We start from the raw sequence: 15,107 nt of genomic DNA, 5'->3' as shown, positions 1-15,107 counted from the left end.
CAGTACAGTTACAGTGTAAGTTGTGTGCCCCCCCCCCTCCAGCGGTATGGTGCTCACTGCTCACATACCTTCCTCCGAGTCCTGATGATGGTGCCAGCCATGTCATGCATAGTCGGCAACCTGCAGGCAGTTACTCAGACTTCAAGATTTCATCCACCGCGCGCAGCCGCCCCCCGCCGGATGTGACGTCATGCTGCTCACAGCAGCTGACGTAGCCGCTCACAGCGTCCAGAGCCACTCTGTCTGGATCGCAGTGGGAGCGGGAGCCGGGGGCGGGGCTGCAGCGCCGCGGCCGGTGTACTGCCGATAGTTTCAACTCAGTACACCGGCCATCATCACAGCGGCCGGTACACCGGCCCGGCCCCAATGCTTAAAGCGGCGCGGGCGGCCCTATCTTAAAGCGGCCCCAGGGTCGGCGGCCCACCGGGGAGTTTCCCGGTATCCCGGTGAGCCAGTCCGGCCCTGCCTGAAGGTGCGCCCCCACCCGGTTTCAGGGTGGGGGGACGTTTTCACCGGTATTCAGGACATTAGATCGAGCATCAACCACTACTACCGGTGCGATTCTTCCCTTCCAACATTTAAGTACTACAGGAAGCGGTAGTTACCGTTCCCTGAATAGATCTTTTCCTTTACCTTTTCCTAAGATTAGTCCCTATGCCTCACAGGAATCGGATCTGGTTGACCAGGCAGGCCAAGAAGCCTCTAGTCGGGTGACTTCGGTCCCTGAGGTTCAACCAGAAAAGATCACCCTTCCTGATAACAATCAGGTATCTGATAAATGTGTGGGAACAGAAAACGACCAGACTTTCTCGGATGGTCGGGGCCAGATACCTCTAGGGACGCCTGGTTCAGATCCAATCAGCGCCAGTGGTCCTAGAAATTCTAGGCTGGCCTCTTCAAGCCGGCCTGGCTGACTTGGACATGCTAGTCGCAGACGTTCCGTGGGAACTTTGTCTCAGGGAGTGTCTGTGGTCTCAAGGACCAATTTACCATCGTGCTTTACAGTCGCTGGTTTTAATGGCCTGGCCATTGAGACCCAAGTACTGAAGGACAGAGGTTTGTCTACTTCAGTCATTCCTACCCTTATTAAAGCAAGGAAAGCGACTTCCAGCAAGGTCTATTATCACACATGGAAGACTTATATTGCATGGTGCGAATCTTTAGGATTTCCTCCACGTACCTATTCGGTGACTCGAATATTGGCTTTTTTGCAACAAGGGGTTGAGCAGAAGCTAGCCTTGAGCACCATCAAGGGTCAAGTTTCAGCATTAGCAATCTTCTTTCAGAAACCTTTAGCTACCAAGTCCTTGGTGCGGAATTTCATCCAGGGGGTGCGGCACCTGGCTCCACCAGTCCGCGCGCCCTTAACGCCCTGGGATCTTAATTTGGTTTTGTCGGTTCTACAGAAACCTCCCTTTGAAAACATCAGGGAGATTCCCTTGCTTACTTTATCCCAGAAGGTGGCCTTCTTGGTGGCTATCACTTCTGCTCGCAGGGTGTCAGAACTGGCTGCATTATCATGCCAGTCCCCATACCTAGTGATTCATAGGGATAAGGTAGTACTTCATCCTAAGCCATCTTTTCTTCCTAAGGTGGTTTCAGATTTTCATCTGAATGAAGATATTGTACTACCTTCCTTGTGTCCTCAGCCCAAGCATCATCGGGAACATGCGTTGCATTCCTTAGATGTGGTTCGGGCAATCAGGGTATACCTGAAAGCTACGGAATCATTCCGTAAGACGGATTCACTTTTTGTGATCACGGATGGCCCCAGAAAGGGTTTGCCTGCATCTGCCGCGACCATTGCCAAATGGATTAGACAGACGGTGGTACAGGCTTATTCTATTAAGGGTCAGAGTCCTCCGTTCCCTGTTAGGGCGCACTCCACTCGAGCGCTCAGTACTTCCTGGGCCTTTCGCCATCAGGCGTCAGTGGTCCAGGTATGTAAGGCGGCCACCTGGTCGTCGGTACATACCTTTACAAAATTCTATAAAATTGATGTGACGGCATCGGCGGATGCCTCATTTGGCCGCAAGGTTTTGCAGGCCGCAATTTGAGGAGACCGGTGGTCTACCTCGAGGGTTTTTTCTGTTTGAAAAAAAAAAAAAAAAAAAAATTTTCTCTTTTTTGTTGAGTCTCATCATTAAGGATGAGCATTGTAAACTTCTAGTTGGCACCGGTTGGGCCTTCTAGATTGGGATTTGATTTTCATTTTCCCACCCCTCATTTGTGATACTGCTCTGGGACGTCCCGAAGGTGGTGTATCACCGAGGACTACGTCTGTCAATGAGCGCTAGAGAAAAATGGATTTTTGTAAAATCTTACCGTAAAATCCTTTTCTCTTAGCTCATTGACAGACGTAGTCCCCGCCCCTCTGTTTTTTGAGTTGGGTTGGGTTAAAATCTCTAAAGACTGCTTTTTCACATAACTGATTTGCTGAGGCAGAGAGAGAGAGGATATACCCTCTGGGACTGCCCCTAGGGTGTGGCCAGAGCTTTTTAATTTCCTGTCTAGTCCTGCTCCTGTGGAGGCAACATAACCCGAAGGTGCTGTATCACCGAGGACTACGTCTGTCAATGAGCTAAGAGAAAAGGATTTTACGGTAAGATTTTACAAAAATCCATTTTTATTCCTCTTGCTTTTTGACGGACACCTGTCCTTTTAACTGCTTCCGGTCCGCGCTATAGCCTATATACGGCTGCAGCGCGGACTCGAATTTTCGGGAGGCCGTTTTTAAACGGCCTCCCAGAAGCAGTCTCCCCGCGCGCTCCCGAGAGCGCGCATCTGGGAAATTCTGTGTCGGCCGTGTCCCTTGGACACTTCCGATCACAGATTGTGGTGAATGGCCAATCACAGCGGCCATTCACCACGTGATCGGACCATCCAATGAGAGATGATCTCATATGTAAACATATGAGATCATCTCTCTTCGCCGGCGCTCCTTCCTCACACGGAGCCTGCAGTGTGAGGAAGGAGGGGGAGCCTCACAGCGCCGGGGACACAGAAGAAATGTAATCAGGGCACCGATCACTAGTGCCCTGATTACAAGAGGTAAAACAAATACACAAATTGCCCACAGTGCCCGCCTACAGTGCCCCCCCATCAGTGCCCACAATCAGTGCCCATAGTGCTGCCAGTCAGTGCCCATCAGTGCCTGCTCATCTAGGCACTGATGAGCACTGACTGGCAGCACTATGGGCACTGATTGTGGGCACTGATAGTGCCACCCGCCAGTGCCCATCAGTGCCACCCGCCAGTGCCCATCAGTGCCACCCGCCAGTGCCCATCAGTGCCGCCCGTCAGTGCCACCTCTCAGTGCCCGTCAGTGCCACCTCTCAGTGCCCAGCAGTGCCACCTCTCAGTGCCCAGCAGTGCCGCCTATCAGTGCTCATCAGTGCTGCCTATCAGTGCTCATCAGTGCCGCCTATCAGTGCTGCCTATCAGTGCTCATCAGTGCGGCATATTAGTACCTCCTCATCAGTGCCCATCAGTGCAGCCTATCAGTGCTGCCTCATCAGCACACATCAGTGAAGGAGAAAAATTTATTTATTTTCAAAATTTACTCGCAGAAAATAAGAAAAACCTTTTTTTTTTTTTTCAAAATTTTCTGTCTTTTTTTTTTTTTGTAAAAAATAAAAAACCCAGAGATGATTAAATACCACCAAAAGAAAGCTCTATTTGTGTGAAAAAAATGATACAAATTTCATATGGGTACAGTGTAGCATGACCGCGCAATTGTCAGTCAAAGTGTGAGAGCGCTGAAAGCTAAAAATTGGTCTGGATGGGAAGGGTGTTTAAGTGCACAGAAGGCAAGTGGTTAATATTGTAACCCAACCACGACGATATCGAGACACGACCACGACGATATCGAGACACGACCACGACGATATCGAGACACGACCACGACGATATCGAGACGACCATGACGATACGATATCGCGATATCCCTACTGAGGAGTGGGACAAAATCTCTCCTGAGATGTGTGCAAACCTGGTGGCCAACTACAAGAAACGTCTGACCTCAGTGATTGCCAACAAGGGTTTTGCCACCAAGTACTAAGCCATGTTTTGCGAAGGGGTCAAATACTTATTTCACTCACTGAAATGCAAATCAATTTAAAACTTTTTTCAAATGCTTTTTTCTGGATATTTTTGTTGTATTTCTGTCTCTCGCTGTTAAAATACACTGACCATTAAAATGATTGATCATTTCTTTGTCAGTGGGCAAACGTAGAAAATCAGCAGGGGATCAAATACTTTTTTTCCCTCACTGTATCAATCTGTAATAATAACAATACAAATAAAAGTTATTGACGATTCAATGTAAGATTATTTAAAAAAATCTCCATTCATGTTGAGTGCTGCCTGTCTGCTGGCCGTCTCTTGCCACAACTTCCTGAATTCCCAGCATGCTTTGCTGCTTCTCCATTTCTAAAGACTACATATCCCATGGTACCTTGCTGGCTGCAAGCAGTGCTTCCTGTACTGACTCCGCCTCTCAGAAGGCGGGCTCTGTGACATGTGGACAGCAGTGCCTTCTCACAGAACATAGTGACTACGTGTCACAGAGTTCAATGAAGGAAATGTGTTGGATCTTCACAAAAACTTCAAGATGATTCAGATTAGACATGTGTAGAATGAAAAGAATTTGTTTAGATTTGTTATTTTGTTTTCGGAATTTGTTTAGTTTATTCCAATTCAAATTGATCCGAATTTTCCAAATTAGTTTGAATTTAAATCCATTCCGAGTTTGGAAAATTTGAATTTGAATCAAATTCCAATCTAAATGGAATCCTGTTCTTTTCTCTTCCTTTATATTCTTTTTTATTTATATTTCAGAAGATGGTTATATTCTTTTTTATTTTCTATTCTTTTTATTTTATATTTTTTTTTCTATTCCATTTTATTTTCTATTCTTTTCTATTCTATTCTTTTTATTTTATATTCTAATTCTTTACTAATCTATAATTTTATTCTATATTCTATTATATTTAAACCTTGGGAAATGGTTATATTCTTGCTATTCTATTTTTGAATCTATTGTTTTTTTTTTTTCTTTCTATTCTATCATGTTATTGTCTATTCTATTTCAATTTATTTAATAAGATATTAGAATTTCAGAAGAAAGTTATATTCTTTCTATTGTATACTACTCCATTATAGTCTTTTCTATTCTCTCCCTTTTTTTTCTATTTCTTTTTTTTTATTCTTTTTTTATTCTCTTCGGAAACTATTCAAATTCTATTCAAAAAGTATTCAAATTTTAAATAGCGTCTGAAATTTTGTTTCTTTATTTCGCATTTATTTTAATTCGTTACTATTGTCATTTGGAAAATCGGATGCATCCGAATAAGGAAAAATTAGTCCGAATTCAGATTAATAGGCGTAGGCGAGAAATAATTGGAATACAGTATAGAAGTGAATATAGGATTTTACATTGTGACATTGATACCCTTTTATGAAGACGGAGATCTTTGTATGGTAATATACAGTAGGGGGAATGTCATCAGGCTGGTACAAATGATGGATGTTTGTTCTCCTTTTGTTTTGTACATAACAGGTGATTAAAGGGCTGACCTACCTGCGGGAGAAACATAAGATAATGCACCGAGGTAAGGATCTATTACATTTGTTTCCTCTATAAATACAAGTTCAGAGCACACCTTTCTGTCTGTAGGTCATGGAGGTGTTTCTTTGCTACAAAACCTTGAATAACTGGAATGTTCACTCAATATGAGGGACGTGCTGCCTGCCCTGGGTTGGTGCCATAGGGATTGCCTGCCTGACTTGATTGAGGGCTTTTTATAAATAGCATGATGAAGTTCAGGTTGGGATACGAGGGCTGGAACCTGGAATGTTACTGAGAGCGCACCTGGCTGTTGGGCTTCGTCTGCACTTTTTGTGCACTGTTAGTGTTCTGCTGGACTAAGGCTGGCCATTCATGTTCCAATTTTCTTCAAATTTTCTGTCCAATTTTCTTGAAATTTACCTTCAAGTATGTAGTACAAAGGCCTGCCTAATTAGATACAAGTGAATGCGTTGTTTAGCTTTGACCTCACATTATGTGGTTTGTGGTAGATCTACCAGAAAATTGTACAACAAAAGTTGAACATGTATGGCCAGCTTAAGTGGGGGGGGGGGGGGGGTACAGACTTGTTACTGACAGTGTTAGGAGGATGATGAAGCTTGCAACCCACAGGCTGGTTTGTATTCTCATTTAACCCCTTCTCTACCAAGGTACGTTTTATAAACTGCATGGTAAAAAAAAAAAAAAAAAAAAAGTTAAAACTAGAATTTATTTATTTTTTTACAGCCAGTGAGGGGTTTAAAGTAGTGGTGCACCGAAATAAAAATTCTGAACCAAAAATTCAGGATGTACTTGGCCGAAAATGAAACCAAAATGGACAGTTAAAAGAAAATATATAAAGATTTAGAGAAGATAGATAGATATTTAGCTTTAGTTAAAATGTTGAATATAATATATAAATGAAACCAAAATGGACAGTTAAAAAAAATATATATAAAGATCTAGAGAAGACAGAGATATATAATATAAATTTCTATCTTTAGTTTAAAACTTGAATTTTATTTATTTATATATATATATATATATATATATATATATATATATATATATATATATATATATATATATATATATATATATATATATATATATATATATATATATATATATATATTATATATAATTCAACTTTTAAACTAAAGCTAAAAATGTATATTATTTATCTCTATCTTCTTTGGTTTTTTTATATATTTTTTTTTAACTGTCCATTTTGGTTTCATTTATATATTATTATATTCAACATTTTAACTAAAGCTAAAATTTTTATATGTATGTATGTGTGTGTGTGTGTGTGTGTGTGTGTATATATATATATATATATATATATATATATATATATATAATGTGTGTGTATTTAATTTTTTTTAGCTTTAATCAACAAGTTGAATACAAATTCAATTTTATATATAAACAATTTTTTTTTTCAAATTTTATATATAATTGTATTTTTTAATTAAAGTGGTTGTAAAGCCATAAGTATTTTTTTTTTTTTTTTTTTTACCCTCATGCAATCTATGCCAGGTGCCCCTAGCAAGCAGCTTGCCCTAGGGGGCACCCAAGCAGTCACGCTCTCGAGCCGCACTTCTGCATCTCCATTCACACATGGAGCCACGGTCCAGCCCCCTCTGTGTGTGCAGCAGCCTCCCTAATACTTACCTAAGCCCCATCTCGATCCAGCGATGTTCTCGAAAGCCTTGCCTCCCTGGGGACTCTCACTGTTTGGCTTTTGGTAGCAGCAGGAGCAATCGGCCAGTGAACCAATCAGGAGACAGAGGGGCCTGGGCCGTGGCTCCATGTGTGAATGGACACACAGGGCTGCGGCTGGGGAGCGTGCCTGCTTGGGGGCCCCAGGGCAAGCTGCTTGCTGTGGGGTTAGCTGGCAGGTGGGAGGAGCCAGTAGCACCAGCCTGGGACCTGAGAAGAGGAGGATCACGGCTGCTCTGTGCAAAACTATTACACAGAGCAGGAAGTATGACGTTTTTATATATATATATATATATATATATATATATATATATATATATATATATATATATATATATATATATATATATATATATATATATATATATATATATATATATATAAAATTTTTTTTTTTTTAACAACAAGGCTTTAATATTATGAGTTTAAATTAATATGAATTTATTTTTGGTCATTATCAGAATCTTTTAGCCAATAGGCTGCTTTCACACCGAGCAGATTTGAAGCACTTTTGCATTAAAAGACAGGCTCAAGAAAAATGCATCCCTTTTAAAGTCGATTTGTTTTGACACTGGTCCGTTGCGCTTCAGTTGCGGTTTTAAGAAACCTGCTTTCTGCTTTTTTGGTGCATATTTGGTCAGTTAAAAAAAAAAAAAAAAAAAACACACCAAAAATGCACCTCTCCATGGAAATGCATTGAAAACGCAGCAAGGTCGCATCAAAAATGCACCTGTGTTGCATTTTTGATGGGTCTTTTGAGTAAAATGACTTATGAAAAACGCACAATATAAATGCAGTAAAATCACAGAAAAAATCGCATGCGTTTTCTGGTAGCCATTGTCAGCATCTTCCTAGCTGCAAAATGCTGATAACCCGATTTTCGCCTGATATGTCGGTGCATCCCCAGTTTAAAGTGGTAATAAACTCCTGAATGGGATTTGCAACTACTAATTTGAAATTTTGAGCCCCGACTGTGTATATGCAGTAAAGAATGCTTGTTATACTCACTGTGGAACCTAAGGGGTTAATCCTCCGCAATAGGTAAAAAAGGCTTTTTGATCCTTTCTTTGCTGATACCCCCCCCCCCCCCCCTCCGCTGTCCCCAATCCATCTGCTGATAGAACACAGCCTTGGGGGCATTCTGCACTTCCTCAGTTTGGTGTGTATTGTTAGGTTTTTTTTTTCTTGGGAGAGTGCATGTGATCAGCGCAGGGCCAATCGGCACTGTCCAGACAGAGGGTCAGGGGTCCTGCCGCCTCATAAACAATCAGGGGAGAATGAAAACTCCTCCTACAAACTTTAACCAGACACTGATCGAAGTCACAAGACTGCTATATACTGCTGCTGAGAAAAGGTATTTGGCAGGTTATATGATAAAATAATTAAATTTCCATGTTATGTGTACTGTGGGAGACCAGATATAGTGACTGCAGGCTCCTGGGGAGAGCAGATATAGTGAATGCAGGCTCCTGGGGAGACCAGATATAGTGAATGCAGGCTCCTGGGGAGACCAGATATAGTGACTGCAGGCTCCTGGGGAGAGCAGATATAGTGACTGCAGGCTCCTGGGGAGATCAGATATAGTGACTGCGGGCTCCTGGGAGATCAGATATAGTGACTGCGGGCTCCTGGGGAGATCAGATATAGTGACTGCGGGCTCCTGGGGAGATCAGATATAGTGACTGCGGGCTCCTGGGAGATCAGATATAGTGACTGCAGGCTCCTGGGGAGAGCAGATATAGTGAATGCAGGCTCCTGGGGAGACCAGATATAGTGACTGTGGGCTCCTGGGGAGATCAGATATAGTGAATGCAGGCTCCTGGGGAGAGCAGATATAGTGACTGCAGGCTCCTGGGGAGACCAGATATAGTGACTGCGGGCTCCTGGGGAGAGCAGATATAGTGACTGTGGGCTCCTGGGGAGAGCAGATATAGTGACTGCAGGCTCCTGGGGAGAGCAGATATAGTGACTGCGGGCTCCTGGGGAGAGCAGATATAGTGACTGCGGGCTCCTGGGGAGAGCAGATATAGTGACTGCGGGCTCCTGGGGAGAGCAGATATAGTGACTGCGGGCTCCTGGGGAGAGCAGATATAGTGACTGCAGGCTCCTGGGGAGAGCAGATATAGTGACTGCGGGCTCCTGGGGAGAGCAGATATAGTGACTGCGGGCTCCTGGGGAGAGCAGATATAGTGACTGCGGGCTCCTGGGGAGAGCAGATATAGTGACTGCAGGCTCCTGGGGAGAGCAGATATAGTGACTGCGGGCTCCTGGGGAGAGCATATATATTGATTGCGGGCTCCTGGGTTTAGTAACACTTTAAATGGAAAAAAAAAAAATTAGGAACCAGTCAAAATGTTAACAATGTATGGCCAGCTGTAGTCCTGGTGTGCTCTGATCCCCACCCATGGCTCAGTATACGGAGAAGTGTATTAAGCATGTAAATTGCTCAGGTCTCATGGGTGTTGTATGACGGGTTGGCTTGCTTGAAAGGTTTCAGATTGCAGTGCTGTGCATCATCGATCCTGAAGTCCTCATTCATCTAAAGAGCTCCTGTGGGGGGATGTTGGACACATCCAGAAACACATCTTTTAATGCAAGTGCTGCATATGCTTCACTTTCAATAATTTATATCCAGTGCTTCTAAAAAATACTCGGCTATAAAACACCGAAAATTAAACCGGCTTATTTTATAAAAGTTTTATGTATTGTGACTTAAATCTCGCTGGAATGAGCCGGCTCCAGTTCCCCTTTGAGTTCTGCACTTTTTTTTATTACTGGTATTTATATATATATATATTTATTAGTCATCACATTATGTACATTGTGCATTCACATCAGTCCCTGCCCTCAGAGCTTACAATCTAAAGTCCCTATCTCACATTCACACACACATTAGGGCCAGATTAGACGGGAGCCAATTAACCTTCCAGCCATCTAGTATTCTTTCATATTTGTTATAAGCGGTTGGGTCTCGGGGTAAGTGACATTTCCAGCTTAGAGTTACTTTGTCGTCATGTGATCTCCCCTGGAAACAATGTAACGGATAATATGAATACATTCCTGTTTGACATCCAGGACTGCTGATAGAAATCATGGGGCCCCGTACAGCCTACCTGACGGGGCCCCTTGAGTTCTATTTTTTGCGAAAATGCAATGGCCACAATGCTAAGCTTTGCAGCCATGACAGTAGACCTATTCAAGTGAATAGCGGCACGGAGGCGATATCTGAACCCCCACAGTGTTCATTCAGGGTGGTGTGTTATTTAGAATGGTGAGCCCCACTCACCATCCTGAAATAGCCCAATAACCCGCCTGTGTGCCCTCAGCAGCTGCCAGCAGGAGAGGAGGGAAAATGGCAGCACTGCAGTAGAAAAGGGGCACACAGGGGTCCCAGACAGCAGGGGAAGGGGGTGCAGTTACTAGAACCGATCCCTCTGCAGTGCAGCCAGAGGAAGAAAAGAAAAGTAGAAGCTGTTGGCACTGCACAAGTCACAAGCGGGGCAAGTCTCGGCCCAGGGGGCAAGTACAAACCAGAGGCCCATGGTGCAGTGACTAGGCCCCCCCCTTTCATTTCCCCTCACGCCCCCCCCCCCTCCTACTCTCCCAATCATTCTCCTGACCCCCATTCCAAGCTGAAGCCCTGCTCCAGATACTCTCTACCTACTGGCTGAATCTGAGTTCCCAACCTGGCCAGCAGGGGGCGGTTGGGGGGAGCTGGGACAGCTTGGTTGGGGCTGTCCGGGGCAGATGAGTCTCCAGTGGTGCATGGAACCGGCCTCTGCTCAGACACAGTGTACACCATCCATGCTGGGGGGAGGCCTGTGCTTTGTCCTTGTCTTCGTTCCACACTCAGTAGGTCAGCGGCAGGGACTTTTTACTTTTAACCCTTTAGGCATGTCTGTTGCTGAAGCAGTGCAGCCTTTTTATGGGGCATCAGAGCGGCCCAGGGGGCAGTTGCCCCCCTGGCCCAGTCCTCCCCTGGTCACAAGAGTCAGCAATATGGCAGCATTGCTGGCTCTCCTGCTCAGCCCTTTTGAACTGATGAGGCCTGGACCCAGTACAGGAGAGCTAGTTCTGTACTGCCCTATCAGCCGCCCTGGTGACAACCCAACTGGGTACAAAGTTTATTTTTATTTTTTTTTAGGAAGAGGGGCCTAGAGAAAGGGGAAACCTTTAGCTTATAGTTTTTACTTTGGCATTGTGTGATCATCCCTACAAACATTGTAACTGACAGAACTGCATTTATTTTTATTGCAGGTATTTATATAGTGCCAGCAGTTTTACACCTTACTTTACATATTCTATATTCACATCATAAAAGTATGAAATGTAAATCTTGCTGGAATGAGCCAACACTGATTTGCCATCAGATTCTGTACATTTTATTACAGGTATTTGCATAGAACCAACAATGTATGCTGCACTTTACATATATATATATATACATATACAGGCCCCTCTCAAAAAATTAGCATATTGTGATAAAGTTCATTATTTTCTGTAATGTACTGATAAACATTAGACTTTCATATATTTTAGATTCATTACTCACAACTGAAGTAGTGCAAGCCTTTTATTGTTTTAATATTGATGATTTTGGCATACAGCTCATGAAAACCCAAAATTCCTATCTCAAAAAATTAGCATATTTCATCCGACCAATAAAAGAAAAGTGTTTTTAATACAAAAAAAGTCAACCTTTTAAATAATTATGTTCAGTTATGCACTCAATACTTGGTCGGGAATCCTTTTGCAGAAATGACTGCTTCAATGCGGCGTGGCATGGAGGCGATCAGCCTGTGGCACTGCTGAGGTGTTATGGAGACCCAGGATGCTTCGATAGCGGCCTTGAGATCATCCAGATTGTTGGGTCTTGCGTCTCTCAACTTTCTCTTCACAATATCCCACAGATTCTCTATGGGGTTCAGGTCAGGAGAGTTGGCAGGCCAATTGAGCACAGTAATACCATGGTCAGTAAACCATTTACCAGTGGTTTTGGCACTGTGAGCAGGTGCCAGGTCGTGCTGAAAAATGAAATCTTCATCTCCATAAAGCTTTTCAGCAGATGGAAGCATGAAGTGCTCCAAAATCTCCTGATAGCTAGCTGCATTGACCCTGCCCTTGATAAAACACAGTGGACCAACACCAGCAGCTGACATGGCACCCCAGACCATCACTGACTGTGGGTACTTGACACTGGACTTCAGGCATTTTGGCATTTCCCTCTCCCCAGTCTTCCTCCAGACTCTGGCACCTTGATTTCCGAATGACATGCAAAATTTGCTTTCATCCGAAAAAAGTACTTTGGACCACTGAGCAACAGTCCAGTGCTGCTTCTCTGTAGCCCAGGTCAGGCGCTTCTGCCGCGGTTTCTGGTTCAAAAGTGGCTTGACCTGGGGAATGCGGCACCTGTAGCCCATTTCCTGCACACGGTGGCTCTAGATGTTTCTACTCCAGACTCAGTCCACTGCTTCCGCAGGTCCCCCAAGGTCTGGAATCGGTCCTTCTCCACAATCTTCCTCAGGGTCCGGTCACCTCTTCTCATTGTGCAGCGTTTTCTGCCACACTTTTTCCTTCCCACAGACTTCCCACTGAGGTGCCTTGATACAGCACTCTGGGAACAGCCTATTTGTTCAGAAATTTCTTTCTGTGTCTTACCCTCTTGCTTCAGGGTATCAATGATGGCCTTCTGGACAGCAGTCAGGTCGGCAGTCTTACCCATGATTGCGGTTTTGAGTAATGAACCAGGCTGGGACTTTTTAAAAGCCTCAGGAATCTTTTGCAGGTGTTTAGAGTTAATTAGTTGATTCAGATGATTAGGTTAATAGCTCGTTTAGAGAACCTTTTCATGATATGCTAATTTTTTGAGATAGGAATTTTGGTTTTTCATGAGCTGTATGCCAAAATCATCAATATTAAAACAATAAAAGGCTTGCACTACTTCAGTTGTGTGTAATGAATCTAAAATATATGAAAGTCTAATGTTTATCAGTACATTACAGAAAATAATGAACTTTATCACAATATGCTAATTTTTTGAGAGGGACCTGTGTGTGTGTGTATGTATGTGTGTGTGTGTATATATATATATATATATATAGTATATTCACATCAGTCCCCACATTCAAAGGAGCTTACAATATAAGGTAAGTCCTAGATGATTTGATTTTTCCTCTCTCCAACCGTGGATTGCAGGAAAGAAAATCACTCAATTCCTCCATTAACACAGTCCGTATTGATGGGGGAATCTCTCCTGCAGCGCTATTGTGTTCTGCTGGTGGGGAGCCTCCCCTTCCGGCAGCGCACAATAAATAATGCTAGCGGCGCTATACCTGTGACAGCCTGGTTGTAATAAAGTTGATTGAGCGGGGATTGGAGGACCTTAATGAAGAGCGTCTGCAATCGCTTGATTTATTCTCCCTGGAGAAGAGACGCCTGAGAGGGTACATGATAGCCATTTATAAATACCTCAATGGTGATCTCGGCATAGAAAAAAAGCTATTCAGTCGAAGGGATTGCATGAGGACTCATGGACATACAATGCGATTAGAGGAGAAGCGTTTTAACTTCAGGCAACGCAGGGGGTTCTTTACTGTTAGGGCTACAAGATTGTGGAATTCTCTACCACAAGAGGTGGTTTCTGCGGGAAGTATGGTGGCTTTCAAAAGACTCTTAGACGTACATCTCAAGGATCAGAACATTCAGTGGTATGTGAGATGATTACGACCACACACACCTACACAGGTTGAACTGGATGGACTATTGCAGGGATCCTCAAACTACGGCCCTCCAGCTGTTGTGGAACTACGCATTCCATGAGGCATTGTAAAACTCTGACATGCACAGACTTGACTAGGCATGATGGGAATTGTAGTTCCTGAACAACTGGAGGGCCATAGTTTGAAGACCCCTGGACTATTGTCTTCATTTAACCTCAACTACTATGTAACTATGTAACTTCAATACAGTCAGTATGCTCATACAGGGATCGAATCTTGGCCAGTCCCTGCTGAACCGACCGAGATTCGATCCATCGGTGGCCAGCTTAAGGTCCCAATATCTCACATGCACATACTAGGGCCAGTTTAGACAGGAGACAGTTAAAGAGGTTGTAAGCCGAGAAAAAAATTATTTTTTTTCTTTACATCCTGAAAGAGAAAGACATAATGTGCTAGTATGCATCGCATACTAGCTCATTATGAAATACTTACCTTAGAACGAGCCCCCGCCGCGCCTCTCGCTTACCTCTATGACGGGCGACATGTCCAGTCGCCCATCTTCCGGGATCGCGGCATCCGGCCATCTGATTGGCCCAGAGCCGCGGTGACGTCACTCCCGCGCACGCGCGCGGGAGCCGACGGTCACGGCACGGGGCTCTGAAGGAACGGCCCGATCGGCCATTCCTTCAGAGCGCATGCGCCAGTGACGTCACTGGCTGCATGAAAGGTAAATATCTCCTAAACGGTACATGTTTAGGAGATATTTACAGTACCTATAGGTAAGCCTTATCATAGGATCACCTATAGGTGGAAGTGTCAGAGGAGGATTTACTTCCTCTTTAAATTACCAGCATATCTTTTTTTTTTTTTTTTTTTTTTTTTTTTAACAGAAACGTTTTATTGATATAAGTGCAAACAAAAAGGTAAACAGTGCCAACAAGGTACAGATACAAAAAGTGTACAAGGAAATGAATTCAGCAATCAAAGAGAACATGTACACAGTGGTTACAAGCAGTGCAGTAAAACCTAAGAATACAGTCCATCATCAAGGAGCACAGTGATATCAAACAGGGCCGCAGCTAGCCGTCGCCCCCCCG

The 15,107-nt window shown here is 43.8% G+C and overlaps 1 protein-coding gene across 1 annotated transcript in view; it reads left to right on the top strand.

Annotated features, from left to right (window-relative positions):
• MAP2K1 (mitogen-activated protein kinase kinase 1) overlaps positions 1-15,107 on the top strand; it is a gene marked incomplete at its 5' end in the record, with an annotated part of 77,661 nt that overhangs the window by 26,569 nt on the left and 35,985 nt on the right. Inside the window, one exon of the mRNA XM_082256270.1 lies at positions 5,561-5,612. Coding sequence (XP_082112396.1) covers positions 5,561-5,612 — 52 coding nt within the window. The remainder of the gene's footprint in view (positions 1-5,560; positions 5,613-15,107) is intronic.

Source organism: Pelophylax lessonae (genome assembly GCF_965119305.1).
Source record: "Pelophylax lessonae genome assembly, chromosome: 4".
Classification (NCBI taxonomy): domain Eukaryota; kingdom Metazoa; phylum Chordata; class Amphibia; order Anura; family Ranidae; genus Pelophylax; species Pelophylax lessonae.
The sequence above is the reverse complement of the archived record's forward strand: the minus strand, read 5'-3'. Positions and strand labels throughout refer to the sequence as shown.